Source organism: Choloepus didactylus, chromosome 8 (assembly GCF_015220235.1).
Source record: "Choloepus didactylus isolate mChoDid1 chromosome 8, mChoDid1.pri, whole genome shotgun sequence".
NCBI classification, from domain to species: Eukaryota; Metazoa; Chordata; class Mammalia; order Pilosa; family Megalonychidae; genus Choloepus; species Choloepus didactylus.
Window position 1 is genome coordinate 125,620,426 of NC_051314.1, and position 16,985 is coordinate 125,637,410.

At 54.0% G+C, this 16,985-nt stretch overlaps 2 protein-coding genes across 3 annotated transcripts; both read right to left on the reverse strand.

The window, feature by feature from the left end:
- Positions 1-1,722: 1,722 nt before the first annotated feature.
- On the reverse strand, positions 1,723-9,420 carry ENO2 (enolase 2). Its single transcript, XM_037847590.1, has 12 exons — positions 9,282-9,420; positions 8,095-8,194; positions 7,451-7,546; positions 7,238-7,296; positions 6,844-6,913; positions 6,200-6,333; positions 5,739-5,961; positions 4,714-4,911; positions 3,747-3,948; positions 3,397-3,505; positions 2,930-2,988; positions 1,723-2,656 (listed from the first exon to the last, which is right to left on the reverse strand). The coding sequence occupies exons 2-12, from the start codon at positions 8,177-8,179 to the stop codon at positions 2,587-2,589; spliced, it is 1,305 nt and encodes a 434-aa protein (XP_037703518.1). The 5' UTR covers positions 8,180-8,194; positions 9,282-9,420; the 3' UTR covers positions 1,723-2,586.
- Positions 9,421-9,729: 309 nt separating this feature from the next.
- Positions 9,730-16,234, reverse strand: LRRC23 (leucine rich repeat containing 23). 2 transcript variants are annotated; one of them, XM_037847591.1, is made up of 8 exons: positions 16,161-16,234; positions 15,551-15,722; positions 15,357-15,466; positions 14,093-14,346; positions 13,342-13,472; positions 12,568-12,704; positions 10,646-10,958; positions 9,730-10,077 (listed from the first exon to the last, which is right to left on the reverse strand). In XM_037847591.1, exons 2-7 carry the CDS (start codon positions 15,674-15,676, stop codon positions 10,673-10,675), a joined length of 1,044 nt encoding a protein of 347 aa, XP_037703519.1. In that variant the 5' UTR covers positions 15,677-15,722; positions 16,161-16,234; the 3' UTR covers positions 9,730-10,077; positions 10,646-10,672. The 2 variants fall into 2 exon arrangements, with proteins under 2 accessions (XP_037703519.1, XP_037703520.1); XM_037847592.1 differs by lacking the exon at positions 16,161-16,234 and adding an exon at positions 15,043-15,088 and having other exon boundaries at positions 15,357-15,691.
- Between the last annotated feature and the right edge of the window lie 751 nt (positions 16,235-16,985).

The following is a 16,985-nucleotide window of genomic DNA, read 5'->3' on the forward strand; positions in this document are numbered from 1 at the left end:
CAAGTCTCCTCCTTCCCTCTCACACCCCCTCCCTATTGCATTTCCTCTCTTTTTGCACTTCAGTCTCCTGCTGGGCCCCAGCCCAGGCCCTTCCCATCTCCCTTCCAGGCTAAGTAAGTTCTTCCCCCTTGTTCTTGACCCACTAAGGGGTGGGCAAGGATGGTGACATTTTTAAGCCCAAAAGAAACATTTAAGCAAAAGGGGATGGAGAGAGTCAGAAGAGAAGCTGGGGCCCACCCCCTCCAACCCCTCCCCCACCTGAGGACCAGGTTCACAAGTCAACTTCAGGGAGCATTACACACACCGCAGCATCCCTCGCCCCAGCCCCAGCCCCCCAGAACCCACTGGTCTCCAGGCAACGGCACAAAGGGAAAGTGGGGAGAGGAGCCTAGGAGGCCCAGGCTGAGCTAGCTGTAACCCAATCCAACCCGATACCTGGAGGCGGGGAGGCAGGTGGAGGGAGGAGGCCTGGCTGTCAGAGGAGGGAGGAAGGGAAGTGACAGAGGTTGGGAAATGTGGCTCAAACCAGAGTAGCCCTGGTCAGTCTGGGAGTTACTGTGGGAAGATGGTTAGGGACCCCAGAGAAAACTGAGAGGCTCAGAGAAAAGTATGCTGAGCACCAAGGGAGGCTGAAACGGCCGCCAGGCAGAGATGCCCCACAGGAGCGAAGGGAAAGATGAGATGACGACTCTGAAATTAAGAGGCACAGAGAAAGAGAGGGGACAAGAGGATCTTTGAACTGAAGGCTGCAGCATCAGGGTCCAAGAAGGGAGGACGGCAAAGAGAAATGGGCCCTGCCCACACAGAACTGGAATCAAATTGTAGCCTTGGAGCTGGGTGGGATGACAGAGGTAGGACCAGAGCTTCCATAGTTGACCAAGAGTGGGAGGCCCACACGGGGTACAACCTTGAAATTCCTCCCCTCCCACCCCCAGCCAGGTATCCTGCAGGACCTCAGCTCCCTCTAGTGGCCACACTCCCCATGTGCAGCCCCTACCTGCAGGGATCCTAGGCGCTGGGGAGGGCGGGGAGTTCTTCCCCTAGGTGACCCCCAGGCTAGGGTTTCAGTGCTGGGGAGCAGAGAGTAACGTCTCCCCAGCAGCTGAGGAGTTATTGAGGTGGGGGTGGGGGTCTCTAGCCACACACTGGCACTTACAGTCCAGTCCAGTCGGGGCCTGTTGAGCACTTCAGATCCTGAATCTTCAGCTTACTGGTGGTCTCCCCTAAACCCATGGTACCGCCCTTCCCTCCCCAGTTCTCCATCTGGCAGGGAGGGATGGCCACACAGTCCTGCTCCACCCCAGAACCAGCCAAGATTTTGTTTGGGAGGGGCCCAGTATGAGAGATGCTACAGTCCATATCCTTACCCCTTTTTGGTCAAGGACCCTTTGGGAATCTGAGTACACTTTGAGCCCCTTTCCTCCAAAAAAAAAGAACACCCCAAATTTTTATACTTTCTGGGATTCTTGGACCCCCAGGTTAAGAACCCGTAATTCACCTGGGCCTGGGGCTAGGCTTACTGCTGAGAAGGCAGGGGTAACTGGGGGGCCCACCTGGCCAGGGTGGCGTAGGCAGTGCCATCATCTCAGCCATATCTGTTGGGTTTGTCTTCCTCTTTCTGTGCCCCTCCCCAGCTCTGCTGTCCAGTTTCACCAACTTCCAGGTGCTCCATCTTCTCTCTCCTCCTATGCACTAGAGTAAGACTCCGCAGACACAACAATGTACTGTGATTCAGACTTTAATGGTGGTGCTCATTTCAGCGCCACAGAGGTGTGACAACTGTGGAACATGGCACGGGGGAGGAAGACGTTGCTCTCGTTGCTCTCGTGCAGCTGGAGGAAGAAAGGGAACCTAGGGCTGGGGAGAGATTTACAGGCACATGACTCCACCTCTGGACCCACCCAGGCTTCAGTCAAGGTGGGGGTGACATCCATCGAGGCCCTTAGACCTCTCACCCCAGGTCACGTTGGGGTCCACAGCCACAGGATATATAGACACTTAATCCCTTCACGTCAGGCCAGTTTTAGGCCATGGAGTTATGAGGAAATAAATAATTAATGGGATGAATGAAAAATAAATAAATACTTAACATACATACACACACTAACACTTCAGACTAGGCATTACCACACACCCAGCACTCACCTAGGCCTCAGCAGTAAGTGCAGTTCATGGCTTCACATGCAACAGGGAAAACACATGGAGCACACTCAAAGTACAAGTGACACATGGCCCGTCTCTAAACACCCTACCACGTCAAACCTGATGCACCCATCACAGACCCTGATCATCTTCCTTGGATCCCCTTGTAATCCTCATTCCCATTTCCAGTTTGTGAGGAAAGAGAATAGAAAGGAAGGAAAGAAGTAGAGTGTGTGGAAACCCAAAGAGTGGGGCCCAGAAAGGAGGGAGAGCAGAGACAGCCAGGGGCTGGGCAAGCCAAGGAGCAGCCGGGGCAGTTAGGACAGTTTTGGGCCCCTGGGGCTCAGGGTGTCTCAGGGGAAGAAATATCACAGATCAGGCCAGGAAGACGGGGGTTCAAGGAGGTTGGGAGAGAGGGTCCATGTCTCCAGGCAAGTGCGGGGATCACAGCACACTGGGATTGCGGAAATTATGTCCAGCGAAGCGAGCCTCATCCCCCAGCTCTTCTTCAATTCTGAGAGATGAGCCAGAAGAGAAACATCAGGAAAGCAAGAGGTCCCTCCTGGCCTCCAAGCCCCCTCACGCCACCTGCTCCTGTGTCCTGGCCCGAGGGTGAACATTCCCATGTGACCTCTGGGATCAGTCAATCAGGCCATCAGAAAGTCCCGCATTCAAAAATGAGTATTTTCTGGTTATCTACTGTGACTGAAGTCCTGGGCCCTGGAGATGGACAAACAGGGCTTTCAGCCCTCTGGACCCGCTGACTCCCAGTCCCAGGCTCTCTTACCTCATGAGCTGGTTGTACTTGGCCAGACGCTCAGAACGGCATGGGGCACCAGTCTTGATCTGAAACATCCCAAAAGATATGCAGCTCAGTGGCTGCCCTTTTATCTCTCGAAAGGAAACTTAGACCCTCTCAAAACTCCCCTAAAAGAGAAGCAGGAGTCAGCAAGAAAGCCAAGGGACCTCAAGGTTTACAGGCCAGCCAGAACACTACAGACCCCAGGAGGAAGCAAACCTTCTAGCCTCTAATACTGCTGGGTGCATACCAAGCAACACTATGACCTTGGCATTGTCTCCTCAGTGGAGTCCTCTAGGCCTTTAATATAAAATAATCCCATGCTATTTAAAAAAAAAAAAAGAAACTCTCCTGATGCCCTCAAACACCTGGAAGGAGAGACCCACCTGAGGCTAAAACCCACCAATCCATCCCACAAAAATCTCTCTCCCGTTCATCAGGCTGCCCCCACTCACCTGGCCTGTGCACAGCCCCACAACCAGGTCAGCAATGAACGTGTCCTCGGTCTCTCCTGAGCGATGACTCACCATGACCCCCCAGCCATTTTCCTGGGCCAGCTTGCACCTGCATCCATACACCAGCTCATTGACCCCCACCCCTCACCCTGGGCACTCCCATCCCAGCCTTGACATTGGTCTATGTCAAGAAACATCTGGAGGGAAGCTGTTTGAGAAGGGAGCAGAATTGAGAGACTTCAGGCTCTCCACTTTCTTCAGCCTCCCTGGGCAGGATTAGGCTGGGGACCCTTGCAAGAGGTGACCTGGAGAAACAGGGGCTGAATGCGAGAAGGGCAGAAGTCACTCACGCCTGGATGGCTTCGCTGACGGAGCCAATCTGGTTGACCTTGAGCAGTAGACAGTTGCAGGCCTTTTCCTCCACTGCCCGCTCGATGCGCTTTGGGTTGGTCACTGTCAGGTCATCACCCACAATCTGGATCCCTACGTTGGCTGTGAACTTGGACCAGGCAGCCCAATCATCCTGGTCAAACGGGTCCTCAATGGAGACCACTGCAGGGAGGTGGGGAGGGGGCCATTGCTCCTCCCTGGTCTCTGCATCAGACAGAAACCACCACCCACCCACCCCCTTTGATTCCCTGAAATGTCCAGGTCTTCTGGCTAACAGCCTGCTCATCCTTGCCCCACTATGAAGTGAACCCACCTTAACCAATTCTTAGTTCATGAAACCTTACAAGAAGAAGGGTTCAGAATCTTCCTCACGTTTGTATTTCCCTATTCTCAATGCCAGAGAGGGCTTCCTCATTAACTAATCTAAATCCTTCCTTCTGTAATTTATGTCTGTTCTCCCCTGATCTGTCTCCAGGAAGATGGAGACCAATCACCTCCATCCTGGGGTAGGAGCCTTTGGTAGACATGAGGGTAATTCAGTGCATCCTCAGCCTTCTATTCTATTTACACATCAGTCCCAGCTCCATCCACATCCACAAAGCCACCAAAGATCTTGAAATGTGCCAGTCACATGCCCTGCTAGGTCCAGTCACCCTCTCCCCATCCCTGGTTCCTTCCCTCATGGTCCGGGAGCATCAGAGCCCATGATTTTAGTCAGAACCCAGAGCAGATAAAACAGGTTCACCTACACCACCTACAAATCCCAGTCTCTGCAGGCGGCTCCTTCACCCTATCCCTGGTTCTCAGGTCCTTCCTAGGATACCTCCTCCTGGCCCCTGAGTCAGCACTCCCATATGGTCCAGAGTTGCCCCAACATGTCCCTGCCTGCCCACTGACCCTCCCCCTGCCCACACCCCCTGTCCTCACCAGGATAGTCCCTGACAAAGTCCTGGTAGAGGGCCCCCAGCTGGTCCGCAGTGATATATCGGGAAGGATCAGCGGGAGACTTGAAGTCCAAGTCATATTTGCCATCACGATAAAACTCTGAGGCTGCGACATCCATGCCAATGACAATCTTCTCTGTGTAGCCAGCCTTGTCGATGGCTTCCTTCACCAGCTCCAGGGCTGGGGGTGGGACACAGTAGATGAAACGGGAGGGGTGGAAGGAGAGTAGAGGGAGAGGACTGTTACGGGGTAGGGGGTGGGGGGCGTCTGGCTAAGGCTGTTGGGGTTATCTCAGGCCATCTCCTAGGAGGGGAAAGGGATGCTGGTAAGAATTTTTTTTTCTTTAATAGTTGTTATTTATTGAGGGCTAACTATATGGCCTAAGCACTTTACGTATATGATCTCATTTAATCCTCACAATGAGGACATGACGTAGACACTTATTATTCTCATTTCAGAGATTAAAAAACAAAGCACAGTGTAGTTAAAAGTAAGTAAAATCACCAGCCAGCAACTCTCCAAGGCAAGATTCAAATCCTGGCAATTTGGCCCCAGGCTCTTAACCACCTATATGGCTTCTATTCACTATGTAGTTTCTCCCAGAGCACAAAAAAAAATAGGGATCCTAGAGACCTAGGAGGTTGGGGTGAGGAAGCGGAGTGATTTAGGATGGGTTCGCTGGACTTGGGTACATCTCATCAAACTGAGAATCCTGTGGCATTAAAGGATGGGATGGATCCCACAGGTCACCAAGACCACCTCCCAGCCTTCCCAGGGCTCCCACGAGAACTCAGAGATGCCAACAGATCTGGCTGGGCAGTCCTCCCAAGGCTACATGTGGATTTGGCAGGCCCTCTGGAACCCACTCAGGAGCTGGAACTTCTTGGAGTTTGCAGAACTCCCACCCCACATCCCCTATACTCCTCAGGACATGGTGGAGTGTGTGGGCCTTCCTGATGTCCCAGGAGAGAATGAGACAGAGCTGGGTGTATGGTTCCTGGCCTCACCTTCACTGTTCTCCAGGATATTGGGGGCAAAGCCACCTTCATCCCCCACATTGGTAGCATCCTTGCCGTACTTGTCCTTGATGACCCCCTTGAGTGTGTGGTAGACCTCTGCCCCAAGTCGCATGGCGTCCCGAAAGCTCTCGGCACCCACAGGGAGGATCATGAACTCCTGCATGGCCAGCTTGTTCCCAGCGTGAGAGCCCCCATTGATCACGTTGAAGGCCTAGAGAGCCACAGGGACTCAGAGGGAGTCAGAGAGCCCTTCCCTCTTCAGCCCTGGGAGTGTTAACTCAAGGTCCCAAAGCCATTCCACCCCCACATTTGCCAGCTTCCCAGACTCAGAGCCTCCTGTCCCATCTTTTCTCTTTGGCTGCCCCGATTCAGTTTCCTTCCATCATTCATTCCCCACAGGGCCCTCCCTCCCCCACGCCCTGTGGAGGCAGGGCATGAGGCAAGCTCACCGGCACAGGCAGGATGAGGTCTGAGTTCCCAGCCAGCTGAGCAATGTGGCGATACAGGGGCAATTCCCACTCAGCCGCCCCTGCCTTACACACGGCCAGGGACACACCCAGGATGGCATTGGCCCCAAACTTGGCTGGGAGATTAAAGAGGAAAGCACTGAGCAAAAAAGGCCTCTTTCTCTTCCAGCCCTAGCCTCTCCACTTATGGTCCCCCAAAGAAGCCAGTGAGGGAGAACCCTTTCTCCCTCCCACCCCTGCAATAGAACCTTCCAGAGATCACTATTCTTATCCACTCACCCCTACAAAGAGCAAGGGAGAGGGATGAGGTGGGGAGGCGGCAGTGGTTGGAAAGGGCAGGGAGCACTCCTATTTTTTAACACCCCCAAGAAGCAACCACAGGCTGCCTCACACCAGCTCCTCCTCTTTACACTGCAAAATTGTTCCTTCTGACTAACATCGCTCACTCCCACTGCAGTTAAAACTCAACTTCTCTTGCTTTGGCTTTGGGAGGGGGATGGAAGAGGGGCTAGTCCTCTGAAGAAGCCCCCCCCACCCCTCCTCCACAGTGCAGGCTCCCCATGTCTCCGTCTGCCCTGTATGTCCCCTCCCTCATGCCTACCCATCTTTTCCCAGCCCCCGCTTACATTTGTTCTCAGTCCCATCCAACTCTAGCATCAGGTTGTCCAGTTTCTCTTGCTCCACCACAGAGAGGCCCTGTGGGCAGAGTCCCCCATGAGCCGGGGCCAGGATGCAGGCTGGGCCCTAAGGCAGAGTCCCCCCACCCTGCCCCCATTCCCAGACAGGCTAACATCTAGCCCTGGCCACCTAGGGCCCTGTGACACTGGCTGTCTGGATTAGGGGACCTGAACCCCCCAACCCCCTGCCTTGGGAGTAGGGGCAGTGTCTTCTCTACCCCCCTTCTACTTGTAACCATGATTCCCAAGAGGTGGGTCTTTCTCTCTCCTTTTCCTCCAACCCTAATCCAGGATTTCTTCCCAGCCCCTGGTCCTGCCATCCCCAGCAAAGAGCAGGCCTCACTGAGCTGAGGAGGGCCGGTGCGATGGTAGTGTTGATGTGGTCCACGGCCTTCAGCACACCTGGGGAGAGGCAGAGAGGCCAGCCAGGTCGGGAGGAGGGGGAGTGGGGGGAGAGAGCACAGGGGGTGGGGCAGGGGCATGCTAGAAGAAGGCTGGGGACCCGGGTGAGGGAGAGCTGAGGGGTGGAGAGTCTGGAGAAGAGAAGGGGACTCACCTTTGCCTAAGTAACGCTGTTTGTCACCATCCCTCAACTCCAGGGCCTCGTAGATGCCAGTGGAGGCTCCACTGGGCACTGCAGCCCGGAAAAGACCTGGGAGAGGAGCGTGGAATAAGGAGGGAGGGAGGAGAAGGACACGGCTGGACCAGGGATTCCTTCAGTCTTCCAGCCCTGAACTTTTGCCAGCCACATCCAGCCCTCTCCACACACTGCTCCCTAACACACAAGCATGCATGCATACACACACACACACACACACACACACACACACACACACACATACATATATATTCACGGAGCCTGATGCACAAGCAGTGGCCTCCTCGTCTGCCCATCTGAGACCCCACATGCGCAAAAGGGAACCCACAGAAACACAGCTCTGCCTGCCAGGCAGCACCCGTATGCACACACACACAGGTGCACACGCAGACACACAGAGGCTGGGTGTATCTCATGCACTAAACCAGGACACACGCGCCTGCCTATCCTGACCCTCCTGAACAAGGAGGCACCAACGTCCCACAACCCAGCCCCCCAGCCCCACTGGGTAGCAAAGAAGGTCTCCCATCCCAGGCCAGGTGGAACCCACCATGGGGGTGGAGAAGAGGGCTCTGTGGGAAGGTCGGTGCCCCATCCATTACCTTTGGCTGTGTAGAGATCCACTTCCACCGTGGGATTCCCACGGGAGTCCAGGATCTCCCGGGCCCAGATCCTCTCTATCGACATGATGGCTGGGATCTCCTTGGGAAGGATGAAGGAAGATTAGAGGCTTAGAGGGGTGGGGCCTGAGATCGGTGGGTGGGGCCAGAGGCTGGGAGGGAGGGGAAAGAGGTTACTGCAGTGGATGAGGGTTGGGGAGGAGCTGGCTGCAGTCGTGGGCTAGAGGAGGGTTCCCCCCCTCCCCATGGGGTGGGGAGAAGGTCAATGCAGTGAGGAGGGGGAGGTCACTGCAGCAGAGGACAGGGTAAAAGATGTGATGGGAGGACACCGCAGTGAGAAGGGGGGCGGGGCACAGCAGTGGTTCCCTCGCCCGCCCTGCTTCAGCAGCCTGCTGGTGGGGTTCCCCCAAATCTCCTCAGAGAGGAATGGCTGCCAGGCTTGCCCCTCTCCTTGGAGGCAGAAAGAGGATGGGCTGTCTGGGCAGCCTGGGCCTCTCCTTCTGGTGGGGTGAGAACCCTCCAACCCACCCCCACTCAACACCCCAGCCTGCCCCGACTCTGCCCCCAGTCCAGCCTTTCTCCCAAGCTTGTGTTTCTCCTCTTTCCGAGAGACTGTGCAGTACAGGAATCTGGGGAGGGAGGAGGAGAGACCAAGACTGGGGCCCCTCTCTCCCCTCAACCCCCACCCCCGCCCCAGCAAATTTCCATTTCCTCCCATCCCTCCTCCATGCAGCTGAGAGAAGGAAATGGCTAGGAGAGGGGCGACTTGGGGGAGGAGAGGGAGAGAGGGGAGTCTAGAGGAAGCCTGGGGAATAGAGGAAGGATGAGAGAAGACATTCCCCCCAAATGCAAAGTCAAGCGGACGTGCCAAGATAACATGCACAGCCTGGAGGGACCCCGAACTTAGGAGAAGGGGGAACTGGGGAGTAGCGCGCAGTTAGAGAGAAACAGGTGCGGAGAGGGCCGACGCCTAAATGAGGAGGGGGCGCCAGCCAGGACCCGAGAGGAGCTGTGGAGGAGGCCCGGGAGGAGGATGCCGGGGGCAGGAGCGGGGGACCTAGCAGGTGCGCAGCGCCGCGGGGTGAGGATGCGCGAGGGCCAGGGGCGGAGCGGGGGCGCGGTGCCAGGGCAGGGGGCGGGAGGGGCTCAAGGCCCAGCCAGGGCTTCACCTCGCGGCTGCGGACTCTGCGGGCGGCGGCGGCGGCGGCGGCGGCGGCGGCGGAGCGGAGAGAGCGGGAGTGGCGGCAGCAGCGGCTGCGGCTCCCGGGCGGCGGGCGGGGAAGGCGCCAATAGGGCCAGGCGGGCGCATGTGACCCGGAGCCCCCGATGAGTCAGGAGCCGCGGACTGAGGCGCACGTAGGAGCGCGGGTGGGGAACCGGTGCTGGGGGTGGGGGTGGGGGTGGGGGTGGGGGTGGGAGGAGAAGATGGGGGGTGGCTGGGAGCCACCCAGGGCTTGATCCCCATGCTCCGCACAGGCACGCGCGCATACGCACCCGCAACCCACTCGAAAGTGATGGGCACAGCCTTACCCAGCAGCCATCCCGATACCCTGACCCACACTGCCAGTGAAACCCATGACAGTCTCCGTGTCTCACAAACCGGGTCAGACTCAAGAGTATCAAAATATCTCTTTATTTGAAAATCGAACTGGTCGGAACTCCCCGGACCTCGCTGCTCTTCTCCCCAGCCAACCCTACAAGCATTCCCTTGGCCCATCTGAGCCTGGCTCCCGACCAGACTGCCCCAGGGCGGCCCTGGCCGGAGGCTCCAAGCAGAGCTCAGGCCTGGGGCTCCCCACAGGCTGCCCAACTGTCAGGTGCCTGTCACAGAGCCTGGGCCACAGGCTGTGGTGAATTCCCAGCTCGGGGACAAAAGAAGGTGTCCTCTGTCCCTGAAGAAGGTTGTGAGGGTGGTGGCCCCCACTAGGGGTCGTGCCAGGTCTTGGGGCCTGTGTCTTTGATCTCCTGGAGAAAGAAGACAGGAGTAAAGCTCTAAGTCCCTATTGCCTGCCATCTCTGCCTCTGACCCCACCTGACTTGCGCAGCTGCCACACCTCCCTGGGCTTATCCCCTCACCTCTTTCTGCTTCACCCTGCTCTCCTTTCTTCCCCCACCCCTGGGTCCTGCCTCAGTTAATTTTAGCTTTAAATTTCCTCTCCTGCCTTCTCTCCTAGGCCCAGCTGTGTTCCTCATAGACTACTATGAACCCCTCTCCTCTACCACTGCCATGGGCCTGTCCTGTGCTAGCTGATGTTCACTCTGTATCCCCAAGACCTATCATCTCGAGTCTTTTCACTTACACCTCTAGCCTCCTTTGTATCTCCTAAGGCTCTTCTCAGTTTCTCCCAGGACCTTCTGGTCCTTTCTCCTCACCTTAAGACATCCCCTGACTCCTAACCCTGGTCTCTCCAAGCGTTCTCCTTGACTTATCTCTTCCCTCAATTCCTCACCTACCTCCTCCTGAAGCGCCTTCTCTTCCCCTATCAGCTTATCCCTCGGCCTCCACTTCCCGCCTCCCTGCCCGCTTCCTTACTATCCTCAAAGGCTAGAAGAGCTGCCTCTAAGCCAATGTCTGGTCCAGGTCTTGGTAGTGCCTGGGCTCGGGCTCGGGCTCAGGCTCCTGCTCCTGCTCTTCCTTCAGCCTATTACGGATCTCTTCAGCCTCAGCTCGTTCCTCCTCCTCGTAGAAGTCCTTGTCTAGCCGTTCGAGGTGTGCATTCTGCACCAGGGCTTCCTGGCGGTAGTCATTCTCATCTGTGCATGGGTTGTCCAGCAGCACCAGTGCCCGCAGCTTGGGGAGATCCCGCAGCTTGGCCAGCTCCCCCAGGCTGGTCACCATGTTTCCCCTGCCAGTGAGGTCAGGAAGAGTTTGCCAGGAATAATGGGCTTTGGGGACAGCCTAGCAGGAACAGGGCCTCTGGAGGACTCTCCTTCTGGGCTCCAGTGTCCCTAGAAACACTGTCCCCATGGACTGGCCTGCCAAGCACTGCCAGGTTTGCTGCAGAGGTGCTGCCCAACCCCACTGCTGTCTTGCTTCCACCCTTCAAGGAATCCCCAGTGTCATATTATATTTTGGAATGTGTTGCATTTATCCTTTTGGAGAAGCAAAACTAGGCCCCAGCCCTGTTCTGTAGTTGAGAAGGAAGGGGAACATCTCCCTTGCAGGGACAGAATTGTTCTGCATCAGTCACACCTAGTCAGAAGTTAGAAAGTAGGACTTAGGCCAATGGAGAAGGAACTGGAATCTAAACATGGGCTCAAGGTGGTGGATGCGATGTTGGTGTTCCCCACGAGAAGGAACATAGAGCTAGGGCTGGGCTGGGCCTCCCAGCAGGAGGAACAAGCCTCATCTCCTAATGTGCTTCATTGTTTAATATTCTTGTTTATTTTCATGTCCTTGTCTTCAAGCCTTCATGAAATCATGTCTATATCTTTCAACCTGGTCTCAGTGGAGGTGCTAAACCTCACGTATCATTTCTCAGCGGGAGCACGACAGGAATTCTGTGCTGGACTGCTCTGTGCACCTCAGGCTGTTTAGCACCTCTGGCCCCAGAGGCACTTCCCAGTCTTTGGGACAACCCCAAACACTCCCCACTTGCTTCCAACATTCCCAGAGAGCAGCAACTGAGGAAGGGCCCATTATCCTTGTCTAGGCAGTTTTGGGGAGAGCAGCACCTGGCCAACATGGCACAGCTAATTAGCAAGAGATTGCCCCAGGGGTCAAGGACCAGCCTTGGGATTTCAAGGTACATCCACCTCTCCCCACTTGGAGATTCTCTTTCCATTGCCAACCATGAAGATTTGGTCTTGTTGACTAGGAAAGGAGGCCGTTTCCTTATGTGTTTGCTTAGACAAAAACACAAAATCCTCCACCAGAGAAAAGTTGCTGAAAGAAAATCCCCAGTGCCACTCTATCTGGAGATTTTCTTTCTAATACTCTTCTCTCCTCAAATGTCAGCATATCTTGAGTTTTATAAGTAGGAGGGGCCATCCTTCACAGGTGGGGCTTGGGGGAAGAGAGGCAGGAAAGGGAAAGGGTAATTGGGGCCCAGGAAATGGAGAAGGGCACTGGGAGCTTATATGGGGGTGGGGTCAGGAAAATAGAGCTGAAGTCAGACTGTGAGCCCCTTAAGGACAAAGGACCATCTCTGATCTTTTTAGATGTTCTACAAACACAGCACAAATCCCAACACTTACCACATTCTCAGTTATTGTAGAGAGAATGAATTAAGGATTCAGGGGATGCTTCAACCCACCTATAAAGGCCTTAGTTTGACAATTAGGATGGAATGCAGAAGAAAGCAAGGAAAGGAGGGGTGAGGATTAGTATGGAGGATGGGGTGAGAATCTGAGAGTGGGCTAGGACTGGGAGGTTGGGACCAGGGAAGGATGGAGGGATCCAAAGCTGCTACTGGTCAGGAATAGGGGCAGGCTGGGGCATGGAGGGGTGCATACCTCAGGTTAAGGTACTGCAGCGATTTCATTTCCCCTGAGAAGCCACTCAGAGTTTCAATGTGGTTGTCTCGAAGATGCAAGGTGGTAAGATTACTTAGGTTCTCCAAGCCTTCCACTTTCTTCAGCATGTTCTGGGCCTAGACTCCAGGACAAAGTAGATACATTTGAGGAGAGAGCAGAAATAGGGCAGGAAGAAAAGTCAGAAAGAGATGAAGCAAAAGAGGAAATCCAAAAAGGAAAGAGGGAGAGGAGTGGGGGTGGGTAAGATCAGTGGGGAGAGTAAAGAAGTCCAGGAAGAATTGCCATCCCAAAGAAAGGTCAGCAGTCACCCCCTGCCAGCCACACCACCAAAGCCACCTCTGATTAAGGAGGGGATGCGTCAACCCACCCCCATGCCCAGGATCCCCCCTCCTCCACTGAGAAGTGGCTACAGCCCTATCCTAAAGTAAAGAAGCTTAAGTCTAAGACTAAACATTTAAGTGTCTCTTAGCCTGATGTTTGTACCTCAGTTATGACACATTTTGTTGCTACTTGTATCAAAGCAAACTATCTCTGTATCATCCACACAATTTGTATTAGCCCTGCTAGGTGGCAAGCACCTTGTCTGTTTTAATTTTGTATCCCCATAGCATCTGGTACCAAGTAAGGGCTCAGTAAATGATACTAGTTATCTTATGATGATTAAGTCAATGGCTGAGCCTCCTAGAAACCAGGCGTCCAAGTCCCCGGGACAGTGCCCTCTTCCCAGAACCACCCTCTGACCCAGTGGGCTACCAGGAAAAGGTTCTTCAGCTTAGGGAGGTTGATTCCCAGGGTGCTTTCCAGCTGGTTCCCCCGAAGCTCCAGAGTGTGCAGGTTGTTCAGCTTTTGAGGGTCCAGACCTGTCACTATGCGGATGTGGTTCCCTGGGGAAGGAGAGGGCCATGAGCTCTTTGGGTTAGAGCCTGGTTTTCAGGGATCCTCTGTATCATCCTTACCCTCTAATGCTGAACGGATAATGAGGAGGGGCAGCTCCAGATTTAGCAAGTGGCCTGGTAGTCCTAGGGCCTGATAGAAATGTCCACCTAAGCCCTTGTGGAGTGAATGGAGTGTGCCCAGCAATTCACACATCTAACTCTTCTCCTTCAAGGCTTTGTTCAAATGTCACCTTTTCATTGATGCCTGTCTTTACCAACTTGTTTGCAGTTGCCACCTGTGCCCACTCCCCCTCATTCCTCTTACCCTAATCTATATTTTCCATAGCTCTTACCTCCTTTTAACATTCTCTACACATTTCCTTATTTATTGTGTTTATTGTTAATTATCTGCCTTCCCCAATTAAAATATAAGCTACACGGGTTGTCTTTGTTTTGTTCACTACCATATCTCCAGCATGCTGAACTGTCATAGTAAATATCACAATGAGTATCCTCTTGAATGAATGAATGCAAATTACAGGGTGGCACAGCCAAGGACCACACCGCCCACTTCTGTGGCCCCAGGCTAGGAAGGAAAGAATCTTCTGCAGCCTCTCTGCAGGATGCACCTTTGAGATCCAGGCTGCTCAGACGAGGATGAGAGATGCCCTCAGTGTCAATGATCTGGTTATAGGCAAAACTGGCAATCTGCAGGTAGGGCAGTTCATCCAGCCGGGCACTCCGCAGCCGATTGCCCTCAGCCTTGAGCCAGAGCAGGTGGGTGAGGTAATTGAGTGGGGACAAGTCTGTCAGGTGGTTCTCAGAAATATCCACATAGCGCAGGTGGATGTAGGAGCGCAGCAAGTAGATGTCTGTCAGATCCCTAGGAGGTGGCAGAAGGAGGAAGGGCCAGGGTCAGGGTCAAGAACCCAGCAAGAACTGGGCAAAGGTGCTGAAGCAGAGGGCAACTTGGAGATGGATTAAAAAGGGAAACAGAGGGAGAGGCAGGGAGGGGAAGAGTAGGTAGATGGGTTCTTTTTTTAAAAAAAATGCAGTTCTATCGAGATATATTCAAACACCATAAAACCATCCAAAGTATATAATCACTGGCTCACAGGATCATCATATAGATGTGCATACATACCCATGATCAATTTTAGAACATTTTCATTACTCCAGAAAAGAAACAAAAAGAAAAAAGAAAACTCAAATTCTCCCATACCCCTAACGCCACCCCCACCCAAGGTATAGTACTTGCCACTGTTGACAAAAGAACATTAAAACGCCATTAACTGTAGTACATAGTTTGAAATAGGCACTTTCTCCCCATATACCCCTCCACTATTAACTTCTAGCAACAGTGTCATACGTTTGTTCTAGTTCATGAAAGAAATTTCTAATATCTGTGCAGTTAATCACAGACATTGTCCACCGCAAGATCCACCACACTATACATTCCCATGCCTCAACATCCAACCTTCCCTCCAGCAACATACATGACCCCAAACCTCCCCTTTCCACCACACCCACACACCATTCAGCACTGCCAGTCATTCTCACAATAACGTGCCACCGTCACCTCCGTCCAGGCAGATGGGTTCTTAACAGTGGCAGGGACCTGGTGTCTGTGAAGGCAGAGAGCTGACACGCTGAAGGACAAGTGAGGGAGTCCAGCAGGAACCCCCACCCCCACCCCAAACTCTGTCTCCATTCCCTAAGCCAGTTCTGATGCAGAGAGGCTCAGAGCTCCAGAAAAATAAAATCTATCCTTCCCTACCCACTAAGCAAAGATGAGAGAGATCCAAACTCTCAGCCAAAAACCCCAGGAATGAGGGTGGGAACAGAGTCAGGGTCCTACAATTCTCACAATCTTCTGGTCCCTCACAAACGCACCTCTCTCTGACCTCCAACTTGACATAGGCGTGAGCCAGTCCACTGCCTGTCTTACAAAGCAAAGAAAGCCCATCCTTCATCATGTCCTCTGTGAGGGGGTTGGGTAACCACTGCAGGAGAAAGTGGAATCAGGCATCCCTTTCCAGCCCTCTCTCTCCCTTAGTTCTAGGAACCCTCCCTTTCCAAGCTCTCACTTCCTCAGAGAACTCTTCCCTCTCTTTCCTGTCCTCCTCCCCCTCCTCTGTCTCCTTCTCATCATCCTCTTTTTCAAGATCATCCTGGTCTGGCTCAAAGTCTTCCAGATCGTCTTCATCTGACATCTTCCCCGCTGAAGGTTCTGGAGTCAGATCAAGTTCAGTCCTCGTCCTGAGAAAGAAGGAATGCCTCAGCTTTTGCCAACCTTCAGCTTTCTCACCTCCCATCACCCCTGACCCCCTCCTTTCCTCTTCCCTGTGACCATCTCATTTTGCCTCCCTACCTCCACTTCATACTTACTTCCCATCAAGGACACCTCTCCCTTCAGGATGCCTTCCCAGACCCCCAAGACCTTTTCTGCCCTTCACTGTGGCTCCAACTCTCTGGACTCCCCTCCTCTATTCTCCCCACCTCCTCCTTAAGCCACGTTTTCCTCCAGTCTCCCTGTTGATCAATCTCTTTCTCCACTTCTTTATCCTCACTTCCCCTCCCTCTCATTTCTTCTAATTCTCCCTCCCCACTTAGCCCCACTTCACTCCTCTGGGCCGCCAGCCTGATACACAGTCTCCAGCCTTCCCGCCCAATCTCCCTTAGCAAAAGGGTGCAGACCCTGGTGCTGCTCAACAAGAAGCGGTACTGAAGAGGGTCTTGGCCCCAAGGGGGAAAGATTGTTTTGGAAGATGGGCCGGGGAAGGAGGGGTTGTGTACTGTTGTTATGGCAACATGGGGCGGTACAACTGGCTCCTGCAGCAGGCGACGGTTGAACTGACAGCTACGACTAACTAAACAGAATATTCGCCCGGGAGGGGTGGATTAGTAGTTGCTAGGTTACGAGGCCAACTTCCTAAACCCAAGAACCCGGATGAGGGGCGGAGAGGGCGTCGAGCGTTTATTGGCCGAGAGCGTAGACCAGTGGGCAGGGCCTGGGAACAGCGCACCGGGAGGAGGTGGGGTAGCCCTTGCGTCACCCAGGGCTTAAAGGGACCCGACACCCACAACGCGGAAGTATTGTGAATTTAGAAGAAACTCATCTCCTGAGGCAAAGGAGAGAGGAGGGGAGGGAAAAGGAGCAAGAAATACCAAGGTAAGTGGTCTCCTCTCCCCCCTCTTATAGGCCCCGCCCATTAGTTTTTTCAGGCAGCCCTTTGGAAGGTGGCTTTTTGCAGTGAAAGGAGCCCAGGTCCAGGTACCTTAACACCTGGGTAGGAGTCTTGGCAGAGCTGCAGTTTACTAGCAATTTACCTAAGACCCCTAAGACCCCGTTTTCTTCAACGTTAAAATAGGCTCAACTATACCAACTGACAGGGATCTAGTATAGCATACGCTAAAAGTACTTTGTAGACTGCCAAACCCAGCCGATGTGTGTTTCCCTCCTCTTCATATCCTGGACTGGCCTGATGCAAACCTCGGGGAGAGGGGGTGGGTAGGAAGGAA

Excerpts from the sequence above, each read along its gene's own strand:
- LRRC23 (XM_037847591.1), bottom strand. The coding sequence starts at position 15,676 with ATGTCAGATGAAGACGATCTGGAAGACTTTGAGCCAGACCAGGATGAT. Across the intron at positions 14,347-15,356 it reads AAGTTGGAGGTCAGAGAGAG|GGATCTGACAGACATCTACT; the intron begins GTGCGTTTGTGA and ends GCCACCTCCTAG. Across the intron at positions 12,705-13,341 it reads AGCTGAAGAACCTTTTCCTG|GCCCAGAACATGCTGAAGAA; the intron begins GTAGCCCACTGG and ends CCTGGAGTCTAG.
- ENO2 (XM_037847590.1), bottom strand. The coding sequence starts at position 8,179 with ATGTCGATAGAGAGGATCTGGGCCCGGGAGATCCTGGACTCCCGTGGG. Across the intron at positions 6,334-6,843 it reads GGATGGGACTGAGAACAAAT|CCAAGTTTGGGGCCAATGCC; the intron begins GTAAGCGGGGGC and ends TTAATCTCCCAG. Across the intron at positions 5,962-6,199 it reads ACCTCATCCTGCCTGTGCCG|GCCTTCAACGTGATCAATGG; the intron begins GTGAGCTTGCCT and ends GTGGCTCTCTAG.